At 35.6% G+C, this 26930-nt stretch overlaps 1 protein-coding gene and 1 long non-coding RNA gene across 3 annotated transcripts in view; one reads left to right on the forward strand and one right to left on the reverse strand.

Moving 5' to 3' along the window:
* Positions 1-26930, forward strand: part of IPO7 (importin 7) — a 55891-nt gene that overhangs the window by 7273 nt on the left and 21688 nt on the right. Inside the window, exons 2-8 of the mRNA XM_038569015.1 lie at positions 9766-9847; positions 13532-13685; positions 14453-14611; positions 19059-19215; positions 20713-20802; positions 24809-24903; positions 25016-25100. Coding sequence (XP_038424943.1) covers positions 9766-9847; positions 13532-13685; positions 14453-14611; positions 19059-19215; positions 20713-20802; positions 24809-24903; positions 25016-25100 — 822 coding nt within the window. The remainder of the gene's footprint in view (positions 1-9765; positions 9848-13531; positions 13686-14452; positions 14612-19058; positions 19216-20712; positions 20803-24808; positions 24904-25015; positions 25101-26930) is intronic.
* LOC111091552 overlaps positions 9771-26930 on the reverse strand; it is a 48423-nt gene continuing 31263 nt past the window's right edge. The window contains exons 3-4 of one of the 2 annotated variants that reach the window (XR_005375733.1): positions 15344-15632; positions 9771-10056 (exon numbers count right to left, since the gene is read on the reverse strand). This is a non-coding gene — a long non-coding RNA (uncharacterized LOC111091552). Of the gene's footprint in view, positions 10057-13897; positions 15633-26930 lie in introns of those variants that run through there. The other variant, XR_005375732.1, reaches the window with a different exon arrangement.

Below are 26930 nucleotides of genomic sequence, written 5' to 3' on the forward strand. Positions count from 1 at the left end.
AAACCAAGAGTCAGATGCTTAATGGACTGTGCCACTGAGACGCCCCGTCTGTCAAATTTTTTAGTAAAGCAGAAAAGTTAGGGATCCCTGGGTGGCGCAGCGGTTTGGCACCTGCCTTTGGCCCAGGGCGTGATCCTGGAGACCCGGGATCGAATCCCACAACGGGCTCCCGGTGCATGGAGCCTGCTTCTCCCTCTGCCTGTGTCTCTGCCTCTCTCTCTCTCTCTCTATCTCTGTGACTATCATAAATAAAAAAAAATAAATAAATAAAAATTTAAAGCAGAAAAGTTAGAAATCCCTTTGCTCTTGGGACACTTGGGTGGCTCAGTGGTTGAGCGTCTGCCTTGACTCAGAGCCTGATCCCAGGGTTCAGGATCCAGTCCCACATCTGGCTCCTGCAGAGAGCCTGCTTTTTCCTCTGCTTATGTCTCTGCCTCCCTCTCTCTGTCTCTCATGAGTGAATAAATTACAATCTTTAAAAAAAAAAATCCCTTTGCTGAATAAATAAATACAATCTTTTTTTTGAAAAAAAGAAGAAATCCCTTCGCTCTTAAAATTATCTGGTTATTTTCATGCCTATATTTTGATGTCATAGTGCCCTCATGCTTGTCTTTTTCCTTAAAAATAGTGTAAAGTACAGTAGCTAATTGAAGCTCTCTTTGGTTGCATTGCAAAGAAGGGAAATAATAAAAAATTACCTCTTAAAGGGTTACTATAAAAGATACTGACATCAGGTAATTCTTTTTTTTTTTTTTTTTTGACATCAGGTAATTCTATTGGAAAATGTAGGTCTAAAGGGGCAATTGATACTGAAGAAAACAACTTAAGTTTTAAGTCAGGTTTGAGGATGTGGTAAACATCAGATAGAAAATGTATAGCAGGGGGATCCTGGGTGGCTCAGAGGTTTAGTGCCTGCCTTCAGCCCAGGGCGTGATCCTGGAGTCCCAGGATCGAGTCCCATGTTGGGCTCCCTGCATAGAGCCTGCTTCTCCCTCTGCCTGTGTCTCTGCCTCTCTCTCTCTCTCTCTCTCTCTCTCATAAATGAATAAATAAAATCTTTAAAAAAATGTATAGCAGGCAATTGGGAATGTGGAATTGAAGGTTATGAGAGAAAGCAACAGTAGAAAACTTATTTTTCTGGGTAAATTGTGAGGAAAGGAATATGAACTAGAGGTGTGGGGTGAACTGGATGGCTTCATTGTTGGCCATGCCCGTTTTTTGGAACTTTAAGAAACAGGAAAAAGGAGACTGGAGAATTGTGCGTAAAAGTAGGAGGAAGCCAGGAAAAGGAATTTTAAGTAAGAAGGTTGGTTGTAGGAACTTAGTTTCCTTTTTACTTAAATGAATTTCATAGATTTTCTACCAGTGAACACGAATTACTTATGTAATAAGTAAAAAGCTATTAGGAAACAAAAGGTTGACATTTCTAAATGAGAGAAATTAAAGCAGAATGAAGACTTTGGAGGGAAAAGCTTTTAAAATATTGGTAACCTCGGAGAAAGCAATTTTCTGATAAAGTTAGTAGAATGCTAGTAAGAGGATGGGGAGAAGACTGTAGGTTAAAGGGTTAGTAGGGTCTGGGGAAATTTGTTTATGTGAGTATGTGTATTTTTTTCTTTTGTAAAGTTATACTTACTTTGGAGAATAGGGGAAGCTGCCCATGGAGTAGAAGTTTTTTAGGCCTATTAATACCTAGTAATAATAGCTTTCCACTTATGATGTTTTATAGTCATCTATTCTAGAATTACATCCTTGGTACTGCTTTAAGACTGTGTCATCCGGGACGCCTGGGTTAGTAGTTGAACATCTGCTTTCCACTCGGCATGATTCGGGGGTCATGGAATTGAGTCCTGAATGGGGCTCCCTATAGGGAGCCTGCTTCTCTCTCTGCTTCTCTGTCTCTCATGAATAAATAAATAAAATCTTTTTTTTTTTTTAATAAATAAAATCTTTAAAAAAAAAAAAGACCCTATCTTTATCTGATTGTGTAAAAATTAAAAAAAAAAAGTTCACACTTAATATAGGTCTCGATTTGGTCACAATTTACCTATTCATTTTTTTTAAGATTTTATTTATTTATTCATGAGACATACAGAGGGAGAGGCAGAGACATAGGCAGAGGGAGAAGCAGGCTCCTCATAGGGATCCCAATGTGGGACTTGATCCTGGGACTGGAATCACCCTGAGCTGGAGGCATACTCTCAACCGCAGAGCTACCCAGGCATCCTTTACCTATTCATTTTTGTTTTTCATTGTTGTTTTTCATTCTCTTAATAAAAAATCTCTTTTTTAAAAAATTTATTTATTCATGAGAGACAGCGAGAGAGAGAGGCAGAGACACAGGCAGAGGGAGAAGCAGGCTCCATGCAGGGAGCCTGATGTGGGACTCAATCCGTGGACCTCAGGATCAGGTCCTGAGCCAAAGGCAGACGCTTAACCACTGAGCCACCCAGGCGTCCCTTAATATAAATCTCTTAAACCTTAAACTTTTCCTTTTAAAAATCTTGTCTCCCCATCTCTATGGGTTTAAATCCTTTTAATGCAAAATTTTACCTGTTAGTCCAGGTAGAATTATTAATACCCCAACCTATCTTATAGTGATCTTTCATCTCTGTAGTGTCTGACACATTGTAAGTACCAATAGATAGAATAGAGGTAAAGGAAAAGGAGATGGAGTTGTGGCTGTTGAGGAATTTTGATGAAATGAATTAAAGGTGAATGTCAAATTATCTGGGTTAATGACAAATAATGAGAAGGTAAGAAGTTATATAGAAAGGTAGCTTTGTGTTACCTTTTAAACTTGAGTATTGGCAGTTTTAGTTCTACCTAATCATGTATAAATGACCCATTTGTTGCTTCAGTTTTCCTGGTTCTCTGATTGCTGGAAACCAGGAGCTTGAAGAAGGGCCTTTTTTTTTTTTAAGATTTTATTTATTTATTCATGAGAGACCCAGAGAGAGAGAGGCAGAGACATAGGCAGAGGGAGAAGCAGGTTCCATGCAGGGAGCTCTATGTGGAACTCGATCCTGGGACTCCAGGATCAGGCCCTGGGCTGAAGGCAGGTGCTCAACCACTGAGCCACCCAGGCGTCCCAAAGAAGGGCCTTTATTAACTAATGCCAACAGTTTACATTTATACCCTAACTTGTACTCTAAAACATTTATTGTAGCATCTTGAGGCCTGTATCAATGTTTACTTGTTGAGAATACCATAATTACTCAGATTTTAGAGTCTTTGTAATAAAGATTGATGGTAGTGATATTTTTACTTAAATTTATGTTTTAAGTTTACTATAAAATGTGAAGGTTTTTTTTAATATATGATAATTATAATAAATATGATAGAAATTCTTTCAAATATGTTAGTTTGCTGTCCCCAAGAATGCCAGAAAGTTATTAGAGATAACCTAGTGCTTAAAAGGGTAAGTTTTCCTATTTGAACAGTTAATCTATATCTGTTTACTCTTTTATAATTGTACTGATTTGTGGTCTTTTACTTTTTTTTTTTTTTTTTTTTCATTTTAAAACTTAGTTGAGGTATAATTTTACATCCTTCAAAATATTTCTTTCTTTGAAAGGGGGGTCCCCCTCATAAAATATATCTGTCTTAAGTTAAACTCAGTGATTTTTAGTAGATTTAGCACGTTGTATAACTATCACCACAGTCTAGTTTTGGAAACTTTTCATTAACCCAGTAAGATCCCTCCTTCCAGTTCAATCTCGTATCCCAATCTCCTTTCAGTTCAATCTCATATCCCAGGCCTAGGTGATTGCTAATCTACTTTCCCTCAGAATTTTCTTGAGAATTTCATGTCTGATAGTATTACTTTATGTCTATTTGTTAACTTTCTTTGGGAGACTATAAGGCATTAGAGATTTCAGCTGGATGGAAATTTGTATGGGGCAGGTAGGTAGATATCCATCCAGGTTGAATTTGCTTGTTACTTCTGCTGCCAGAAACATCTTTCTTACCCCTTGGTCTAGCTCAGCTGTCTGAAAGTAACACATTACCTGTTGCACCTTTTAGACTTGTACTTGTGTGTTTTTGAAGGCAAAGTGACTTAAAAGAGTAATAAAATAAATACTTATTTTAATAGTTCAGTTTTGTTGATTTTTTATTACAACTTTATTGAAGTCAACTACTTAAAGTTTCCACTTTGTTGTTAAGATTTTATTTATTTATTAGAACATGAGTGTATGAGCTAGGGGCTGGGGGTAGGGGGGCAGGGGCAGACAGAGAGGCAAAAGCAGACTCCACCCTGAACAGGGAGCCTGATGCTCTTCTCCATCCTAGGACCCTGAGATCATTACCTGAGCGTAAGTGGAATGCTTAAAAGACTGAGCCACCAGTTCAGTGGCTTTTAGTATATTCAGTTATGCAACCATCACCACAAACTTTTTTTTTTTTTTTTTTAAGATTTTATTTATTTATTCACGAAAGACACATACAAAGAGAGGTGGAGAAGCAGCAGGCTCCATGCAGGGAGCCCGATGTGGGACTCCATCCCAGGACTCCAGGATCACGCCCTGACCCGGAGGCAGATGCTTAACTGCTCAGCCATCCAGGCGTCCCATCCACAAACTTTAGAACATTTTCATCACCCCAAAAAGAAACTCCAAACTGTTAGTGGTCCCCCTCTCTGCCCCCTGCAAACCCCCCTTCCTAAGGTACTGGTGTCTTTCACAAAATGTATTTTTAAGGTTCACATATGTTGTAGCATATATCAGTGCTTCATTCTTTTCACTACGAAATAATATTTCATCACATGTATGGATATGCCTTATTTTGCTTATCCCTTCAGTTGGTGTACTTGTGGGTTGTTTCTACTTTTGGGCTATTATTAATTAATAATGCTGCTGTAACTGTTCAGATAAAAGTCTAGTTAATTTTTTTAAATTGAGGGATAATTCACATGTAATATTAAGCTCAAATATGTATAGCCCATTCCATTTTTACCTAGGTACCACTATTCAGATCAAAATTTATAAAACATCCCTATTGGCTTAGAACTTTCCCTTGAGACTTTCCCAGTTGATACCTTTCCTCCTTCAGGTTACCATTATTCTGACTTCTGTTAGTTATAAATTAGACTTGCCTATCTTTGAACTTCATATAAATAAAATCACATGGTATGTACCTAAGTAGTCTAGCTTCTTAACATGTTTTTTTGAGGTCCATATTATTGCTTGATTGCGTAGTTAGGCTTTTTTTTAAGTTACTGTATAGTATTTCATTGTATGAATTGTACCATAGTTTGTTTATACATTCACTTATCAGTGCACAGGTATTATTGTGGACATAAGCACTTATTTTCTTGGGTATATAAAACTAAAATTGCTAGGTTGTAAAGTAGGTGCATGTGTGAAACTGCCAGTTTTCCAGTATGATTGTACCATTTTATGCACAATCTACCAGCATTGTGTATGAGTTCCATTTTTTTTCACATTCTCACTAGCACTATGATGCTTTGCATACATTGTTTTCAGGTAGGAGTGTCCACTTGTACTGATTTTTTTGTAAATTGCCTGCATATATTTGCTAATTTTTGTTTTGGAGTGATTTTAACTCTTCCTCAGATGTTGCAGATATCCCCCCACCCCCTCCGCTTTTTTAAACACTGTTTATACTGATGAGAGAGTGGAGCATATAAAAATCTTACTTTTTTATTTACTTGATATGAAAACTATTTTTATAGCTCATGATTAGCTTTTTGGTGTCATGTCTTTTGGTGTCATGATTAGCTTTTTTTCCACCAAGATGATAAAAATATTTACCTTGGGGTTTTATTTTATTTTTTAAAGATTGTATTTGAGAGAGAGAGATGAGAGAGAAGTACTCTCACTGAGCAGGGCTCACTCCCAGGATCTGGAAATCATGACCTGAACCAAAGGCAGATGTTTAACCAACTGGTTCAAAAGGTTCCCCTGGGATTTTATTTTTTATATTTAAACCTTAAGTTAGAAGTTGATAAAATTCTTTTGTTAGTGTAACATTTGTGGAGTACCTATTGTGCTTGTAGGAAGATATAGTTAGTGGCACATGGCTCACTTTTAACTCACAGGTGGCTGTATATGTGGGGAGCCAACAAAAACAGTGGTAGTTGTGGTGGTTTTTGTTATTTTAACATGACCCCTGAACATAATCCAACAACTTTATTTGGGGTTCCAATCGTAGAAAGCAGTCGTTTTCAACTCACAAGGAAAAAATGTAGTATTGGGACCTCAAGAGAACTTATTTACAAAACCCCATATATTGTATTTTATAGGCTATTTATTATTTATTTATTTATTTATTTATTTATAAAAGATTTTATTTATTCATAGAAACAGAGAGAGAGAGAGAGAGAGGCAGAGACCCAGGCAGAGGGAGAAGCAGGCATCATACAGAGAGCCTGACGTGGGACTCGATCCAGGGTCTCCAGGATCACACCCTGGGCTGTAGGCGGCGCTAAACCACTGCGCCACCGGGGCTGCCATATAGGTGATTTATAAAGGACCATTTGGCAATTTTCAGTTTATGCCCTACTGACTTTAGAACATACTCTGAGGTAGATGAGATTCTATTGTCAATGTAGATAAAAGCAACAGAAATTTGTTACATCTTGACATTTACTGTAATACTTTCACATATTTTACTTATTCCTTATAATCATCTTGTGAAGCAAATTTGGTACATTAATTTTGTAATTAAGTCTTAGATTTACTGAATCAACTTGCTCAAGAGTTAAAAATGTTGGAAGTAGCATCACCTGTATTTGTAATCAGACTGTCTGATTCTAGCTGTCCATTCCAGGAATTCATAATTTGATGCAGGAGATAAGATATATACTATAAGTAGCCTAAAAAGTTCCCTACTAGTAGTGTGGATAGTAGTGTCCTTTGTGGGCTCATTTATCTCTTTAATATAAACACTTTTTTACACTGCACTGCCCCTAGGTGATCACAGCTGCTTCCAAGGCATTTTTATAGTTGTTTCATTTTAGTTCTTCATTTAATAAATTTGTTAAATACCTTAAATGCCAAGAGTCATGAGGACCTTGGTTTACAAATAGTATAGTTCCTATCAGTGAAGCTTAAAATCTAATTAACAGCAGAGGCAGACATAAACCAGTCTATATATATAATGATTACAAATACGTAATAAATGGTATGGAGGAAAACCCCCCCGAGATTATGAGACTAATAATAGGGAGCCCTACTTTAGCTTGAATGATCAATCAGATCAATCAAAGCCTTCTCTAAATGTTTAGGAGGAGACTCAAAGAATGAAGCTGTGAACCAGTTAACCCTGGTGGAACACTGGAGAGAAGAGTGTTATAGATAGAAAGCTATAGCATGTACAGGACTCAGAAATGTAGTAATTATGTTTGTTGAAAGAACCTAAAGAAGGCTGCTAAGGTGGGAAGTAAGAAAGTTTCTCTAAATGAGACTGAAGAAATAGACCGGGGCAAGATAATGCAGGCCCTTAAATATTAAATAGGCTTTGGGAAGTCGAGTAGAAAGCTATTTAAAAAAAAAAAAATTTTTTTTTTAAAGGGGATTGGTAAAAAAATAAAAATAAAAAATAAATAAATAAATAAATAAGATTGGTTTACAATTTTAAAGACCTTTGCTGCTAAGTGGAGAATGAGCAGGAGGGTGGCGAATAGTTAAGAAAGATGATAGTCATTTGGACTAGGTTGATATTAGTGGGAATGGAGAAAGTGGGTATATGAGTATTTTGTATAAAGAATTGACAGGTCCTGATGCATTTAATTGGGGTAAAAAAGAGGGAAGTATTAAAGAGGTCATTCAGTATTTGACCTAAGTGACTGAGGATAGTGATGAAAAAATGGGGAGAAGTAGTACAAGAAAGTAGAAACACAGCTTTTAGGGGAGAAGATGCTTTGAACAGTATAAATTTGAGAGGCCTGTGAAGGTAGAGATATTAAATAGATCTCTTAAGAGTGACCTGGACTGGAAATCATGTATTTGACAAGTAGATAATATTTAAAGACCTGGTTGGATGAAATCAGCTGGGGAGTGTAAAAGATGGCCCATGACTTGAGCAGTTATAGTTTAAATAGCATAAGAAACCAAAGTAATTTGAGAAGGAAAAGACCAGGAAAAGTGGTCTATGAATTGCTTAGGTGGAAGGATGTTTCAAGAAAGTTATAGTGGTTAATGGTGGTTGGAGTACTGGAAAGGGCAGATAACTGCCCTTCATCCATTTAACTACTCCCATTCATGTCTTAAATTTAAGCGTTTTTTTCTGAGGTTAGAAGATTCTCCTTTTGATTCTTTAATAGTGTCTCTACCCCTTCTACTGTACTTTATTATAATTACTTGTTTTTACTATCCTTCACATTAAACTCTTAAGTTTCCATGGGGTCACAGAGCCTTATTGTTTTGTTTCAACCCTTGTATACTTAGCTCCTGGTGTGGTGTCATACACCAGGAACGCCTGAATAAACAATTTTTGGAGTGACAGAATTCCAGGTTCTAATGTAGAAGAAATTTTTTATATCCAGAGGGAAATTTTTCTGTTTCTAAGAATGTTTTTGTGGAATATTGGGGGGGGAGGAGTCTGTAAAGAAGAAACTAAAATAAAAGTTACAATTGTTCACGTGTATATGTTAAGAAAACATGCTAAAACTTGGGCTGAAATGAAGAGATGACATAGGTGGTAGTTATATTTGAGGAGAGGGAATGCTACTCTGAAAACATTCAAGAAGGGATATAGCTTGAATGTTCAGTTCTTTTTCTAAAAACCAGAAGCAAATATGACAGTTTAGGAATCATTAAGTAACTTTTTTATACTGTTAATGAACGTTACCAGGGTCTGTAGTATAAACTGCAAAATAGAAAACATGTAAAGAATAGCTCCTTTATAATCCCACCACACGAGAGATAAACTATATTAACATTTTGGGTATATTTCCTTATTTTCTATATATGTTGTGTTGGAATTTCATATAAATGTATTTATTATTATCATATAGTTTGTATCCTACTTTTGTTGTTGTTGTTGTTGTTGTATCCTACTTTTATTGTATATTCAAAACTTTGATTTTAGAACGCCTGAGTGGCTCAGTTGGTTAAGCATCTGCCTTCTGCTCAGGTCATGATCTCAAGATCCTGAGATTGAGCCCCATGTTGGGCTCCCTCCTCTGTGGGGAACCTTCTTCTTTCTCTCCTGTTCCTCCTCCTCGTGCTTGTTCACTCTCACTCTGTGTCAAATAAATAAAATCTTAAAAAAAATTGATTTTAAAATTTTCTGTTTAAATATAGCATACATACAGAATAGTCATTGTAAGGGTACAGTTGATTAATTTTCACAAACGGAAGACACTGAGGTAAAATAGCCATATTCAAAAATAAGACATTATTAGCACCTTGGAAACCACTTCCCAGGCTATTAATTTTTACTGATTTAGTCTAGTCACTCAAAACATCTCTTTGGAGAAATTATTACTGAATTGGGGAAATAGGTATTACAGAGGATATTGTTTTTGAGCTGTTGCTGTTCAGTGTAAGTTAAGAATGCTAGTTAGGATAAGTGGGAAGTAGAGCAGTATGCAGGCAAATGTAAACATCTAAAATATTTTAGGAGTTAGGTTATTAATTTTTTTTTTTATTCATTGTTGGTGAGTGATGGGGGAAGTAAAGCTGGGACCAACTTGCAGGTGGGTAGCCTTTTGTGCCAGTCAAACAGTGGAATAGAGTACTGAGAATATTTGCAGAAATTTAAAACTTTTTTTTATTTTTTTTATTTTTTGTTTTGTAGGCACACAAGTCTCTGAATTTTGTTTCAACACTGCTTCAGATTACTATGTCGGAACAACTGGATTTACCTGTGAGACAGGCAGGCAAGTTGCTGAATTATTTTCTTGGTTTTATGTAAATCAATTCTTTCAAAGGTTCATAATTGAATAGCAGAGGTGTGTTGGGTTGGCCCTTCAGTGATTTTCTTCCCTGAAAATCAGTTTTCCCTCATGTGCTTACTACAAACAGCTAGTGCCTTGGTATCGGTGGCAGAGTTAAAAGAATGTGTTTTTTCGTTGAATTAAAAGAGAAGCTGAAAAGAGAAATTGATAGGGTTTATTGAAAAGAGAAATTGATAGGGTTTATTAAAAGATTCTGTGTATTCTCTGTTTCCCTACCCAGTGGATGATTCTAAGATAACAAACCTCTTTGTTTATGCAGTTGCTCTTTACAGCTTTTGCATTTACTGTTTTAATCATTTAAAAAGTACTAAAGTAGTCCTCCTGCCCCAATCCATGACTGATTACATTTTAAAACCCTCAGTGGATGCCTGAAACTGCATGGTACCAATGCTATATATACTACATTCTTGCCTACACATACATACTTTTGGTAAAATTTAATTTGTAATTACGCAAGAGATTAGCCACAACTAATAATAAATTAGAACAATTATAACAATATACTATAATAAGAGGTATGTGAATGTGGTCTCTTAAAATATCTTATTTTACTGTTCTCACCCTTGTGATGATGTGAAAAGATCAAATGCCTGTGTAATGAAATAAGGGAAGGTAAATGATGTAGGCATTTTGACATGGTGCTAGGCTATTGTTGACCTTCTGCTAATATGTCAGAAAAGATCATCTGCTTCTTGATTATGGGTGATGAAGGATAACTGAAACCACAGAAAGTGAAACTGTGCATAAGGGAAGATGACTATTTCTTAGTTCCAGTGTCAACAAGATATTGAGCAATTCTCTCAGTACCAAATCTGTGAAAATGTGATGTGCTACTTCTCATATTATCCATTGGTTTGCAAAATAATGGAATTCATATCTTTAGTGTCCTGTTCTTTATTTGCTGGTGTATTAATTTTGTCATAGGAAATACAAAGTACTAATAATTCCTCTATTCTAGAAAAACCAGTTATGTTCTAGTATTATTTTTTGGTGTTCTTTTTCCCTACATCAATGTTGTTAAAATTTTTTTTTGCTTCACTTAATGTACAGTAAGCACTTCCCTTTTCTTTACATAATATTAGTCTTAAAATTTATTTCAGTGACTAATTTACCATAATGTGCCATATGCAGTGAACCATTTCTCAGTTGTTAGCATTTAATCTTAGATTTATTAACAGTTGTATTCACAGTACCTAAAGTATTGCCTGACACACCAAATGTACCCAGTAAATAAATAATGCATCTAAATTTATTTTTTAAATATTGGTATATAAGTAGCAGCACAATGATGGAACATTTTGGGGGCCTGTAAAATAAATAATTTCACTGGACCCTGGTGAGCAGTAAATCTTTTTTTTTTTTTTTTTTAATTTCTAATTAAATAGAAAAACTTTGCTTTGATTATTTTAACTGTCATTTCTCTTTTACTAAAGAAGTTGGCAGTTTACCCATTTGGTTATTTTGTAGGTAAGCATCTTTGCCTTAGAGAGACAAATACCATACGATTTCACTCGTATGTGGAATTTGAAAAATAAAACAGATGAACATTGGGGAAAGGAAGGAAAAATTCGATGAAAATTGAGAGGGAGGCAAACCATAAGAGATGTTCAACTCTAGAAACAAATGGGGTTGTTGGAGGTGGGTGGGGGGAAGGGATAATTGGGTGATGGGCATTAAGGAGGGCACTTGATGTAATGCACACTGGGTGTTATATGCAACTGATGAGTCACTAAATTGTGCCTCTGAAACTACTTTAAAAAAAAGAATCTTGGGCCTTTAAATCTCAAGTTTTTACTAAGATGTTGAAAGTGGCATTTAGGAGGGACCGTAACATTTTGAGATTTGATTATGTACATTGGCAAAATTAAATTGTGCCAGAAAGTTGTATAGTTAGTATGTGCACAACCAGAAGCAGCCAAATTGTGGAATTAGTCGAAAAAATTTAAATATAATCATTACTTTAAAAATTACATTCTTATAATAATTGAATGATATTCTAGTGTAAATGGTGATTTCATCTGCTAGGCCTGAGAGATACACATTCATTCTGTCTTTGTAGCAGAGTCCAAGCATCCTGGATGAAATAGACTGAATCTTGGTATTCTTACAGTGCAATTCTCACTTGTTTATGTGTTTTATAAACCAAACAACTTAAAATATGAAATCATAATTATACAAATAAACATATATGCCCCATTCTTTTATGTATTATGAAAGAAGTACTCAGGGGCTCTATAGAAGACCTAGGGCTATATCAAGTCTTAATTTTAATCTTTGTTATGTTTTGTAGCTAAAGAATCAAAACTCTGGAAATATTACTAATCTAAAATATGTTACATATACGGAGTCAGTGTTCTTTACTATAAGTGTAGTTTGTCTTAAAACTTGTTGAAAGGTAATTTAATGTGTAGTCAATCTTTTTGAAATACTGTATGTGGAGTATTATTTTAATTCCCAAGATAGAGCAAAGTAGAATATAAAAATCATAGGTATATCAGTTATTCTTACTCAGATAGGTGTAATACTCCAGGTAAGAGTTAATTACTAATCAGAGAAGAGCTGATTAGAGTTTACTGATTGATTAATTTTGAATGATTTATGTTTCCTGTACATTATGTACATTTGTGATTGAGGGTTCTCTCTCTCATTTGCAGGGAGAGGACTGGATAAAAAGCATGGTTAACAATTTAGTTCAAAAAAAAAAATCTAGTTCATATTGTGTTAACTAGTAGAGTTCAAGATAGCAGTGTGATAGCTAACGGAAAATAGTAATAATGTACTTTTTGAACACAGCACATTCTCCCATAAAATAACATGAATTTGAGGTGGTATATTAATGAAATGCTTAAATTTATAGACTAAAAATTTTTATGCTGTAATTTTTCTCTGATTAAAAATAACAGCCTTGTATGTCTTAGTCATTTTGGGCTCCTGTAACAATTACTATAGACTGAATGATAGAAGTATATTCCTCAACAGTTCTGGAGGCTGAGAAGTCCAGAATCAAGGAGCCAAGCAGATTTGGTGTCTGATGAGGACCCACTTTCTGGCTCTTAGAACCCAACATGTTGGAAGGGGAGGAACCTCTCTAGGGTCACTACTATAAAGACATTAATCACTAAGAAAGGCCTCACCCCTAATACCATCAAACTGGGGTTTAGGATTTAAATACAAATTTGAAGGGGCCACAAATATTCGGTCTATAGTAGTGTTATTAATTGTGGAAGCAGTATTGGTTTGTGTATGTGATTTTGTCTTTAGAGATTTCACTTAGAAAATTTAAAATTAAGCCAAATAGCTTTCCTATAGAAAGGAGGATAAAAGTATAAATGTGATGTAAAAAGTCTTAATAGTTTTGTTTGTATAGTGCATTTGTAGAGTTTCTTAGGCTCTATGTTTAATAATAACTTCAGGGGTGATTGATTACTTAGGAATTAAACTTGAATTTTAATTATCAACTTAAATAGAATGCAGTATTTTATTTTTAAAAAGGGTATCTTCACTAACGATTGGTCTGAAAGAAATAAATGGTAGTGTGAACACTTAAAAAAGGGGTATTCACAGTGCTTTCACAGTAAATACTCTTATATTTTGACTACATTTTAGGTGTTATCTATTTGAAAAATATGATAACACAGTATTGGCCTGATCGGGAAACAGCACCAGGGGATATATCCCCTTACACAATTCCAGAAGAAGATCGACATTGTATTCGAGAAAATATAGTAGAAGCTATTATCCACTCTCCTGAGCTCATCAGGTATATGTATATTTTAAAACTTATCCATTGTAGCAGATACATAATTTGTAGTTTGTGAGGGAACAGTGAAGTGGGTCTTTTCAGAACACTTAAACCTGTCAGTAAATTTAAGAAATACTGTTACAAAATCCTTTTTTTTTTTTTTTACTGCAGTTTTCACATTTATAAAAATCAGAAACTTATAAATTTATGTAAAATTTGTGAAACATAGTGTGATCAGGTGAAATGGGATAAAGAAAACTGTAGAATGCTGTCATAATACTTTATATTATATGGTCTTGCTATTTAAAAGCTCTTATTTTTATATGATTTTACAGGATTTCTTTTTAGGAGATTGTATTTATTTTTAGATAAGAGAGCGGAGAGGCAGAGGGGGAAGAAGAGGGACAAGCAGACTCCTATCTACGCTCAATGTGAGCCTGTTGAACATGAGCCCTGATGCAGGGCTCAGTATCACCACCCCAAGATCACAACATGACCCAAAATTGAGTTGGATGTTCAACTGACTGAGCCACCTACGCATCCCTGAATTTGCAGTATTTTTAATGAAAATAGCTATACTCTAAATGAAACTCATCAGTTGATGATAGGGATGAAAGATAAGAAAAAATAAAATCACTTGTAACATTTGTCAGTTTTCTTTTAAATCAGTAGGAACAGGTAGTTTTTTCTCAGTGACTTTTTGTGTAAGCAGCCATTTTCTTGTATGAGTAGAACTTTATCTAGGTAACATTTCTTCCTCCTTATTGTTTATTTTTGACTTTCAGGGTACAGCTTACTACATGCATTCACCATATCATCAAACATGATTATCCAAGCCGCTGGACTGCCATTGTGGACAAAATTGGCTTTTATCTTCAGTCTGATAACAGTGCTTGTTGGCTAGGAATTCTTCTTTGCCTTTATCAGCTTGTGAAAAATTATGAGTAAGTGTCAATTCCTACAGAGATTGGAGAAGTAGGAAAAGTTTGGAAATTTTAAGGTGTTTTAACATTTGGCATATGGAAATAAGTGAATTATATGTTGATTTTAATTAAGTATTTTCTTTTTGAAATAGCATTCTTATTTTCTACAGTCGCTTCTGTTGATTCAACTAAGAAACTCCTTGTGCCCTTTCTTATTATTATCTGTTTCCCTATTATCCAATTCCTGACTATGGTCTTCTTAAATTTTGCTGATAAAGGCCTAAACATAAGCTTCTTTAAAATGTGAAGAGTATCAGAGTACTTTGAGCATTAGAGCTCTTTATTTAACTTCTGACTTTCTGTGAATTTTTTATCTTAGTTTGGGGTCTTGATAAGTTTCAAGAACCTACTTGTAATTCTTTAAGAAGGGTATGTTGGAATTTCATATGATCACTTTTAATCAGTGTTTTGAGGTATTCACAGTCACCTGTTTCAGTGTTTGCATATTTGAGCAAATTATAGTTCATATAAGTAATTAGTATCAGTAAGAAAGATTTTAGGCCAAGGGATCATTTTAGATCTGGGTTAGGGATGAGAAAAAAAAATCTAACCTTGGAAGTTGAGGTATAGCACTAAAAGTGGTAAGCCATATGTTGAAGGGATTATCTCAAGTGTGTAGTGAAAGTAATGAAATTTGTAGGCACTTGAAAGTTTTGATATCTGAAAATTATTAGGAAGGCATGAGGAACACACCATGATGGTGGCTTTGTTTCCAGTCCTGACAGCTGCACAGATGCCATTGTGAGCCCTCTAATTCTGGGGCTTGTAGTTAGCCTCCGATACCCTTTTTGGGTCCCAACTCAAAGTAGCTGATGAACTGCTGCTTTTCTTCTGAGCAGGAGAGAAATATACCATTTACAGCATTGGTACTGGTGTTTTCTTGTGTTCCCACCAGCTACCCATCTTCCTGCTAAGGAATGTTCCAGCTGTTGCTCCAACCTCTGTCAGAGTGCCAGTTGTTGTAGTTCTGGTAAGTGAGTGACTGAAATGAGAGAGAATAACAAAAATAAGCTGTTATTGTTGTTGAGGAGGTTAAGTCTCTCCTGTCCTATAATCTTAGCAGGAGAGAGTGTGACAGAGATTTTTTTAAATGGGAGACATAGGAGGCTGCTACAATATTGGAATTCCAGTTCATTTTCAGCCAGTGTTCGATTGTGGAGCACAAGGCATTCACAAGGGATCTGTGTGGACTGAAGCAGTTCTAAGAAAATTCATGGAGAAATTGGAAGTTATGGTGGTCTTCAGGAGCATAGATCCTCAGGAAATGCTTGTCAGTTGAAGGAGCACAGAAGGAGCATTTGAAGAGGAAGGAATGTCACATCATACGGAGTAGTATGAACAAAGAAGGAAAGGTACAGAGGTGGAAATGAGATACTGTCTTTAGTGGGTAGTGAGGAGAACACTAAATGGTATGGATAATTTCTGTTTAGAGGTGGGGGATAAATTTAGGCTGGTAAATTGGGACTATGGTAAAGAGGGTTTTGAATGCTGTGATGGAGAATTTGGATTTAACCTTTTAGACACTAATATATCATTGAAGATTTTTTTGGTTTTTTTAACAGAAAAGTGATGGGCTAGTACTTAGGATTTCCTATGTGCATGACTCACCAGATTGGCACATTGTAGCCTTGTGGTGGTCTGCTTTTATTAGTGTCACATTTTCATGCTTTCAGAACTTTCAGGTCTTGTGGGATAGTAATTTGTTTCCTACTATAATTACTTTTATTTACCAATTAGCTTAGATAAGCAACTAGTACCACCTAATTTCTAGTCCTCTCCTCAATGTAGAGAAGGAGGTAGGAAAGAAGAGTGTATAAAATGGAATGGGTACCCTCTTAATGTTGATGATCATCTGGGTTTGATAAATGGAGAGAAGCACATAAATAGTTCTACCTTTATTGTTAAAGTGAAACATTGTCTATAATTACTATAGTTTGTATAATCAGATTGGAGGCTCAAAATGATTTCCTTTTATAAATTGTTATTTTATTGACTCAGAACTGTACAGGTGTCTTAAAATATATGCTAGGTGTGATTTCTCAGCACATTAAAACAATTTAAAATAATGTCAGTTACTTGTTTAATAGTCTTACTCATTATTAGTGAAAACATTTATCTTGGTGTTTTTTATTCTTGGCAATTTACTTTGGTTCTAATTTCATCTAGTAAGGAAAAAGAATCTAGCTTTTCTGCCTTTACCCTTAAAAAAAAAAATATTTTATTTATTTGAGAGAGAGAGAGAGTGTGTGTGTGTGTGTGTGTGTGTGAGAGAGAGAGAGAGAGAGAGAGAACAGGAGGGGTAGAGGGGGAGGGAGAGAATCTCAGACACCTTGCTGAATGTGGAGCCAGACTTGGGGCTCCATATATTAGGACCCTGAGAACATGAGTGAGCTGAAATCAAGAGTCAGATGCTTAACCAATTAAGCCAGCCAGGCACCTCTTATCTTTACCTTTTAAAAATGCGTTCAGATAATTCTTTTTTTTTTTTTTTTTTTTTGTGGGCAGCAAAGCAGTTTATTGAGCAATAATAAAATGTATTGAATTATATAGAGTACAAAGCTCCTGAAGAAGGAGGGGACCCAGGAGGATTGTCCCAGATACTCCATTCTTAAACACATTTTCCTCCTTCAGGAAGGTTACCAGTAGATAAAACTGGAGTCTGGTAGGAAAAACCAATTAAAAAGCAGTTTAGATTAATATCTAAAAAGATAAATTGTGTTTTTTAGAATAATGATTTAACCATTACTCTGTATTCTGCAAAGCTATTCTGCTTATTGACTCCTTAATAACGGAAGCTGTGGTATCTTTCCTATAGTTCTAATCTGTTAATTCAGTTGTTTAAAATTTTTTTCACTTAAGCATAGTTGAAGCAGTGTTTTTTATTTTTTATTTATTTATTTATTTTTTATTTATGATAGTCACAGAGAGAGAGAGAGAGGCAGAGACATAGGCAGAGGGAGAAGCAGGCTCCATGCACCGGGAACCCGACGTGGGATTCGATCCCGGGTCTCCAGGATCGCACCCTGGGCCAAAGGCAGGCGCTAAACCGCTGTGCCACCCAGGGATCCCGTGTTTTTTATTTTTTAAAAATATTTTATTTCTTTATTTGAGAGAGAGAGCATGAGTGGGGGTTGGGGGGTAGAGAAGCAGACTCCCCACTGAGCAGGGAGCCCAAGACCCCAGCCAAAGGCAGATGCTCAACTGACTGAGCCACCCAGGCACCGGACACAGTGTTTTTTTAATTGAAGTACAGTTTTTTTGTTGTTGTTGTTTTGTTTTTGTTTTTGTTTTTTAAGATTTTATTTATTTATTCATGAGAGACAGGCAGAGGGAGAGGCAGGCTCCTCCCAGGGAGCCTGATATGGGACTCGATCCCTGGACTGGGATCATGCCCTGAGTCAAAGGTAGACACTCAACCGCTGAGCCACCCAGGCATCCCTGAAGTACAGTTTAATTTTAAAAATAAATAAATAAGCCAATAGACTGTTAAAATAAACAATACTGTTAAAATGCTAAGAAATCTATAAGCAGAAATTTCTTACTTAGGTCAGCAGTTCTTTACCAACATCCTTGAAGTAAATGTGATTTCAGAATTCAGGATTTTTTGGGTTGGTTTTGGTTTTGGTTTTGGTTTGTGTTTTTTTTTTTTTTTGGATATTTTTTTTTTTTTTTTTTTTTTTGGATTTTTTGGATTTTAGAAAGACAACAAGGTTCATATAAGTGAACCAGCACCCAGTAGTCAGACACATATCTGCTACAAAATATGTGAATATCCATTCTATATGGTATAAATGAAGACCATAAATAGCTTGTTAAAGTCAGGTTTTGTTGCCATATAGGTTACAAAAGAGCTTCCTGTCTATAGTGCTTTTAGAAGTAGAATATTTTCTGCTTTATAGGTGCAACTTCTGCCTTAATTCTTTTGGTATGTAAATAACTTAAGGATGGTAATATATAATCAATTTTATATCCATCAACTACTTATATTTAAAAGCCAAGTCACTGTAGCTCCTCAGTTGTATCAGTATTTACAATTAGTGACTGTGTAGTGAAGTGGTTAAAGAGAGCAGACCTTGGATCTAGACTGAGGTTCATACCTAGATGAGTATGCTGGGAAAGATATTCCTCTGTTTTTCAGTTTCCTCAAACTGTGGAAGTAAGGATACTAATGGAGCCTTCAAGGTGCTCAGAAAATTTTAAGTATTTTATTATTAGTTGAGGTTTTTCTTAATTTGCTTTTGCTTGTGATTTGGTTTCATATAAGCTTTTTCTGTTCTAGGACTCTAAAGTTGCTTAGGAAATACTTGCTTATATTTGTGTGAACATACAGTTTAATTTTGTATCTCACACATACAAATAAAATTGTGAAATAAATTCTCACAGAATTAGTTTGTATTCCTACCCAAAGGTACAAGAAACCAGAGGAACGGAGTCCATTGGTAGCAGCCATGCAGCATTTCCTGCCAGTTCTAAAGGACCGTTTTATCCAGCTTCTTTCTGATCAATCTGATCAGTCTGTCCTCATTCAGAAACAGATTTTCAAGATCTTCTATGCTCTTGTTCAGGTAATTTTTATAAAGTAGTTTTTAAATATAAGTCTATCACAAAGGAGTCCTGTGTCGTAATAATAATTTCATTTGAAAATCTAGATTAAATGGATGATTTGCTAGTCAAATATAAATTGCCAAAATTATAAGTACATTAAAGGTCTAACCAAGCACACTTCCCTAAACACGAACAATTCCAGTAAATCTTAAATTATAATTGGCCAGTTCTCTTAAACCATCCGACACCATTTACAAAATTACTAAAAAATTTTTGTCTTTCACCTTAAGGATTCACAAGTTTGAAAACCAGTTACTGAAATTATAATTTATATCTAGCATGAACCTGATGTGTTAAATATATATAGATTGTCCCGATAATTACAAAACCTGTTTCTAAGTTTAGCACAAAAATACTAATTCTATGGGCTTGATTGGCACATTTGACTGGGTTCTTCATTTTTACATATTGTAAATCTTCCTGGGATAAAAGATATCCACTAAGGAAATGGTTGTATATATATTCTCAGTGGGATGTAATTACTTATATGAAACAGTTTTTGATCAGGTTTAAAATTCTAGTTCTTTTTGTGCCAGTAGCCACAGAAGGATTCATCTCATCTACTGGAACCTTTGGTTCAGTTCAAACCCTTTCTCATTTAAATAGACCTGTAGGCCCGCCCCCCAAAATAATAATAATAAATAAATAAACAAACAACCTACCTGTGCCTTTACTTCTACTAAGATTGTAACTGACTCACTCTGTTGTTTGGTTGGATTTTGCATGTCTTTGCTGGATCAGGAAGGACAATTCTCTCCCAGTGTTAACCAAAGGGCATTTTAATGCCATTCCATTGGCTTCTTACAGAATTTTTAAAACTGATTTGGGTATACAAGATCTATATTGTTCTCATTTGTTTTCAAATTGGTAAGATAACTTTTAGGTTAATAAGTTATTTGACACTAGCGTTCCCTGATACCAAATACAGTCACTTTTGAAAATAGATATCCTGAAATCCTAAATAGAATATTGATTTTATGAGCCCATTAAGAGAGGATTTATCCAAAGAATGTAAGAGTGAATCAATGGTAAGAGATCAGTTCCTGTGATTTAACTCTTAAATGGAAAAAAAAAACAACCCTGTAATCATTTTTAAAGATGCCAGATAAAGCATTTGATAAAATTTAGTAACCATTCCCATTTAAAAACAGAGTCTTGAACTAGAGATTTTCTTCATTTGATAAGACATTCACTAGAAATCCATAGTATCACTTGTAGGGTAAATATAAGACATATTCCTGATAATTCAGGAATAAGACAAGGAAGTCCACTGTCAGTGCTATAGTTCTCCATTGTAGGTAACTGACCAAATCAGCCAGATAAGAAATTTGCTTATGTGCCAAAAATAGGAAATGTGGATTGAATGAAATACTTATTGTAGGTTCTCTGAAGAATTAAAGGAAGTGGGATTTTCATTTGTAAGGATTTTAAAGTATCAATTTTTGATTTTCATTTAGTATACACTACCACTGGAGCTGATAAACCAACAGAACCTGACAGAATGGATAGAAATTTTAAAGACTGTTGTGAACAGAGATGTGCCTAATGTAAGTCTATGTGTGTTCTTATATTACTAGAATATCTAATTATCTTTTGAGAATTTTAACTGATTAATGAGTTTCTGTAATTTATGATGCAAATTATTCTAGATAAAACATTTGTTTACATATATGCAATACTAAGTAAAAAATTGTGAAGGCTTATTCATATACTATTGTTTAGGTACTTTTATCTGTCTTTATCTTAATGCTTCTGTTTCTTAACTTCTCAATTAGTATAAAGATTTTATTTATTTGAGAGAGAGAGCACATGAGCAGGAGGGAGTGGGAAAAGCAGACTCCCCACTGAGCAGAGAGCCAGAAGCTGGTCCTGAGATCATGAATTGAGCGAAGGCAGTTGCTCAACTGACTGCGCCACCCAGTATAATGAACATATATTATTTAAAAAATTCTTTTAGGGGATCCCTGGGTGGTTCAGTGGTTTGGTGCCTGCCTTTGGCCCAGGGCACCATCCTGGAGTCCCGGGATTGAGTCCCACATCGGGCTTCCGGCATGGAGCCTGCTTCTTCCTTCTCCTGTGTCTCTGCCTCTCTCTCTGTGTGTGTGTCTATCATGAATAAATAAATAAATCTTTAAAAAGAAGGAAAAAATTTAATTAAAAAAATAAAAATTTCTTTTAAGTTTTATTTATTTAAGTAATCTCTACCCCCAACATGGGGCTCAAACTCATGACCCTGAGATCAGGAGTCGCATACTTTTCCACCTGAGCCAGCCAGCCAGGCACCACATCTTATCTTCTCAGTTTTTAATTTTTTGTTTTTAAACTTTTTACATTTATGTTTCAGTTTGTTAGGGTAGGAATTTCTTGTTTTGTTGGTTTTTGTTTTTTTTTTTTAAGATTTTATTTATTTATTCATGAGAGACATACACAGAGAGAGAGAGAGAGGCACAGACACAGGCAGAGGGAGAAGCAGGCTCCATGCAGGGAGCCTGACGTGGGACTCGATCCCGGGTCTCCAGGATTACACCCTGGGCTAAAGGTGGCGCTAAACCGCTGAGCCACCCAGGCTGCCCCTCAGTTTTTATTTATTTTATTATTTTATCATTATTTTTTATAAACTTATTTTTATTTTTATTATTTTTAAGGATTTTATTTATTCATTCATGAGAGACACACAGAGAGAGGCAAAGGGGGAAGCAGTCTCCCTGCCGGGAACCTGATATGGGACTCGATCCCAAGACCCTGGGATCACTACCTGAGCTAAAGGCAGATGCTCAACCACTGAGCCACCCAGGCGTCCCTACCCCTCAGTTCTTAATTAAGAGTTGGTAACATATATCACCTCAAAATTCTTTTCTTCTTATGATGAGGATTTTTTTTTAAGCTTTATTTAGTTTAGAGAAAGAGTGTGGGTGTGTGAGCAGGGGAAGGGGTAGAGGGAGAGGAAGATAGAATCTTCAAACAGACTGTCCACTCAGTGTGGATGCCCATGTGAGGCTCAATCCCAAGGACCCTGAGATCATGACCTGAGTCAAAATGAATAGTCGGAGGCTTAACGACTGAGTCACCTAGGTGCTCCATGATGAGAATTTTTAAGATCTACTCTGTTAGCAACCTTCAAGTATATGGTACAGTATTGTTAACTACAGTCACTATGCTGAACATTTTATCTACAGAACTGATATATAACTGGTTTTGACTGCCTTCTTAAATTTACTGTGGTAATTATTTCACATTGTATATGTATATCAAATCATTACGTTATACATCTGAAATGGATACAATGTTATGTATTATTTATGTATTTTTAAAAAAAGGACTCAAAGGGCATCCAGGGTGGCTCGGGTTTAGCACTGTCTTCAGCCCAGGGTGTGATCTTGGAGACTGGGGATCGAGTCCTGGGTCGGGACTCTGCCTCTATCTGTGTGTGTGTGTGTGTGTGTGTGTGTGTGTGTGTGTGTGTGTGTGTCTCTAAAAAATAAATAATCTTAAAAATAAAAATAATAATAATAAAAAATAAAAAGCACTCGGAGCTAGATTTTAGCCTAATAATTTGTCAGAAGACTTTGTGGTTAGTTGCATTACTTGTTTTTTTAAATAACACTTAAAAAAAAAAGATTTTATTTATTTATTTATGAGAGACAGAGAGAGAGAGAAGCAGAGACACAGGCAGAGGGAGAAGCAGGCTACATGCAGGGAGCCTGACGTGGGACTCAATCCTGGGTCTCCAGGGTCATGCCCTGGGCTGAAGGCGGCGCTAAACCGCTAAGCCACCCGGGCTGCCTTTAAGTAACACTTTTATTAGAGAGATAAACCATATGTCCTAAAAATTCACCTTTTCAAAGTGGGTTTTAGTACATGCAGAATCGTCCAGCTGTGTTTTTTTAATTTAGTCTCAATTTTTAAAGTAACTGCAATTTTTCTTGATAATCTAGTTTTCTAGAAGGCACTGAATTCATTTTTTAATTTTTTTCATTCCCCCCGTCCCCTCTGAATTTATTTAAAAAATTTTTTAATTAATTAATTAATTTATTTATTTATGATAGTCACAGAGAGAGAAAGCGAGAGAGGCAGAGACACAGGCAGAGGGAGAAGCAGGCTCCATGCACCGGGAGCCCGATGTGGGATTCGATCCTGGGTCTCCAGGATCGCGCCCTGGGCCAAAGGCAGGCGCCAAACCGCTGCGCCACCCAGGGATCCCCTATTTTATTTTATTTTATTTTATTTTATTTTATTTTATTTTATTTTATTTTATTTTTAAATTTTTATTTATTTATGATAGTCACAGAGAGAGAGAGAGAGAGGCACAGAGACATAGGCAGAGGGAGAAGCAGGCTCCATGCACCGGGAGCCTGATGTGGGATTCGATCCCGGGTCTCCAGGATCGCGCCCTGGGCCAAAGGCAGGCGCCAAACCGCTGCACCACCCAGGGATCCCGGGATCCCCTATTTTAAATACAGATATAGAAGGGTTATATAAGGGATCCCTGGGTGGCGCAACAGTTTTGCCTGTTGCAGATCTTAATATAAAAGTAATTTTTTGTATCTACCTTCTTTTGCGTGATATATTTGTGAGATATATTATTCATGTTTTGATATACTAGACTGTTCGTTATATACCAGTGCTCTCCTCATGTTGTGTTGTAGTTTTTATTACCAAGTAGTATTTTCTTATGCGGCTATGCTATAATTTATTTATCCATTCATAAGCTGATAGAAAGCTGGGTAGTTCCAGGCTTTTAGTAGTACAAATCAAGCTGCTATGAATGTTCTTTCACAAATCTTTTTGTGATCACTTATTTTCATTTTTCTTGAGTAAACACCAAAGAGCAGGAGTGGGTCAAAGTATATGTATATGTTTAACTTTATAAATAACTTCTAAAGTGATTTCCAAAGTGGTTGTACCATTGCTCTCACATTTAGTTTTAGTTTGTGGTTGCTCCACAGTCTTAAGTTTCTTGTTGTAAATTAAAAATATGTTGGGATATCATAGGTGAGTATGTAAGGGTCCAATCTGTTCTTTTAGTGATCTATAGTAGTCTTTTATAGATGTTCCATAATTAAGCATCTCCTTATTAGTGAACATTTAGGTTCTTGGTAGTTTTTTACTATGGTTTTTAAATAAATGTTCTCATCTGTCTATTCTTGTGTGTTTATACTAATATTTCTAAAACTAGATTTCTGAAATGGTGTTTCTCATGCTCTTTTGATTTGAACTATGCTCTTTTTGATTCATCTACTTTCCATGACCTTGACTTTTCGTTATTTGGATTTTTGACTAAAATGTTTGTTTGAGCTTGCTCTATAAGAGCAAGCAATTTTAAAAGCATATCCAAAAAAAAAAAAAAAAAAAGGCATATCCTTTGTAACCAAGTAGTGAAGCAGGTGAAAGTGCCTCCTACGTTTAAATAAGAGTTAGTATTTTTCCAAATCTAGCCTTTATTACAAAAGGCCAACATTGGGGGAACACTTTTTGTGAGACTCTTCTCACCTCCTGCTGTTCCTCTTAGATTATATAATCTCTTCCTATCATTAAATAAATATCTCTTTAAAGGAAACACTTCAGGTTGAAGAAGATGACAGACCAGAGTTACCATGGTGGAAATGTAAAAAGTGGGCTTTACATATCTTAGCAAGGCTTTTTGAAAGGTAAGCTTCTCCCAGTATAAGATGATTTAAATTTATTTTTTTCAAATTGTTTTGTAAGTGTCGATATATAAAGCATTATAAAGAAACAGTGGGCTTTTTAATGTTCTTTTAGATATGGAAGCCCTGGCAATGTTTCCAAGGAGTATAATGAATTTGCTGAAGTATTTCTGAAGGCATTTGCTGTTGGTGTCCAGCAAGTAAGTCTAAGAATTATTCTAAATTGAAAAATGGCATTATTAGGTTAATTTCTCTTTTTTTTCTGGTTCATTGGTACCCAACGATTGCATGTATCATTCTTTAACATTTTGAACCTTGTAGCATTTCCATTTTTGGTCTTACGTCTTCCTTATTCTCTTAAATTTTTGAGAACCCCAGCAAGCTTCCAACCTATTATATATTAACACACAAAAAAATTTTTTTTAAATAACTGCTTCCGAAAATGAAAAGTTTTTAACAAAAGGGAGTGGCATTGTTAAAACTTTCTTATTAATATTTTGTATGGCTTAATAAAGGCAGTTATATTCATCTACTTATGTATTCAGTCAGTTTTAATTTATTTTGGTGAATATAAATACACACCATGTAGCCTCAGAGAAGTTGGAAAATCAGAGCCTGTTTTTTCCCCCCAGAGGCTGTTTTAATATATTTTTCACATAATTGTGGAAATTCTTTGATACCATATCAAATGTGATGATAGTTTCTTTTCTTTTCTTTTCTTTCTTTCTTTTTTTTTTTTTTTTTTTAAGTAAATTCTCTACCCAACCATGGAGCTTGAACTCATGACCCCAAGAGTCAAGTTGCATGTTGTACTATCTGAGACATTCAGTAGTGGTAGTTTCTTAAAGGTTAATTGCAGTGTAGAGTTTGTAACAAGCATTTTTTTATTGTTAAAACTGTTGATCTGTATTGCACTTTTTTTTTAAAAAAAGATTTTATTTATTTATGAGAGACAGAGAGAGAGGCAGAGACATTGGCAGAGGGAGAAGCAGGCTCCATGCAGGGAGCCCCATGCGGGACTTGATCCCAGACCCCTGGGATCATGCCCTGAGCCAGAGGCAGATGCTCAACCACTGAGCCACTCAGGCATCCCTGTATTGCACTTTGAATGGATCTTTTATCCATACATGATTTTGTAATAGCTAGTCATTTGGAAATTAAGTAATGAAGATTTTCCAAATGTTAATGCATTTAATTGTGCAATATTTTTTTTAAAGGTGTATTTGTTTATTTGAGAGAGAGAGAGAGAGAGAGAACACAAGCAGAGGGAGAGGGAGGAGGGAAGCAGATTCCTTACTGGGTGTGGAACCCACCTTGGGGCTCATTCTCATAATCCTGAGATCATGACCTGAGCAGAAATCAAGAGTTGAAGGCTTTAAGTTGAGCCACCCAGGTGCCCCTCATTATGTAATTTAAAAAGGAAATCACATTTACTAATATACCACTGATGTTATTAGAAATATCTTTAAATATTGGAAAGTTAAGTGGAGCTAAGTCTTTACATCTAAGATTTTGAGAATTCTAATTTTTGTTTGAAATCTCAAATTTTGGGCAGCCCCGGTGGCGCAGCGGTTTAGCGCCGCCTGCAGCCCGGGGTGTGATCCTGGAGACCTGGGATCGAGTTTCACGTCAGGCTCCCTGTGTGGAGCCTGCTTTTCCCTCTGCTTGTATCTCTGCATCTCTCTCTCTCTCTCTCTTTCTGTCTCTCATGAATAAATAAATAAAATCTTTTTTATAAAAATGAAATCTCAAATTTTAATACCAGTAACAAACTGTTGGTTATTTTCCGTGAAGTGATAGGCTCATTTTATTCAATTTTGAGGAAAAATATGCTATATACACAAGTCTATATAACCATAGTTTGTCAGTTACTCTTTCCAAGTATATGATAGCGTTTGATGGGAAAAGCTACTATTTCAGCTTTTCCTCCAACCATTGTACTTTGGTATGTAGCAGAAGTGCTACCTGTATACTCCGCATTTAATAATACTTATATTTCTGATTTGTTAAGGGTGTTTCTTAAGGAAGGG

This window comes from Canis lupus, chromosome 21 (genome assembly GCF_011100685.1).
Source record: "Canis lupus familiaris isolate Mischka breed German Shepherd chromosome 21, alternate assembly UU_Cfam_GSD_1.0, whole genome shotgun sequence".
Lineage (NCBI taxonomy): Eukaryota > Metazoa > Chordata > Mammalia > Carnivora > Canidae > Canis > Canis lupus.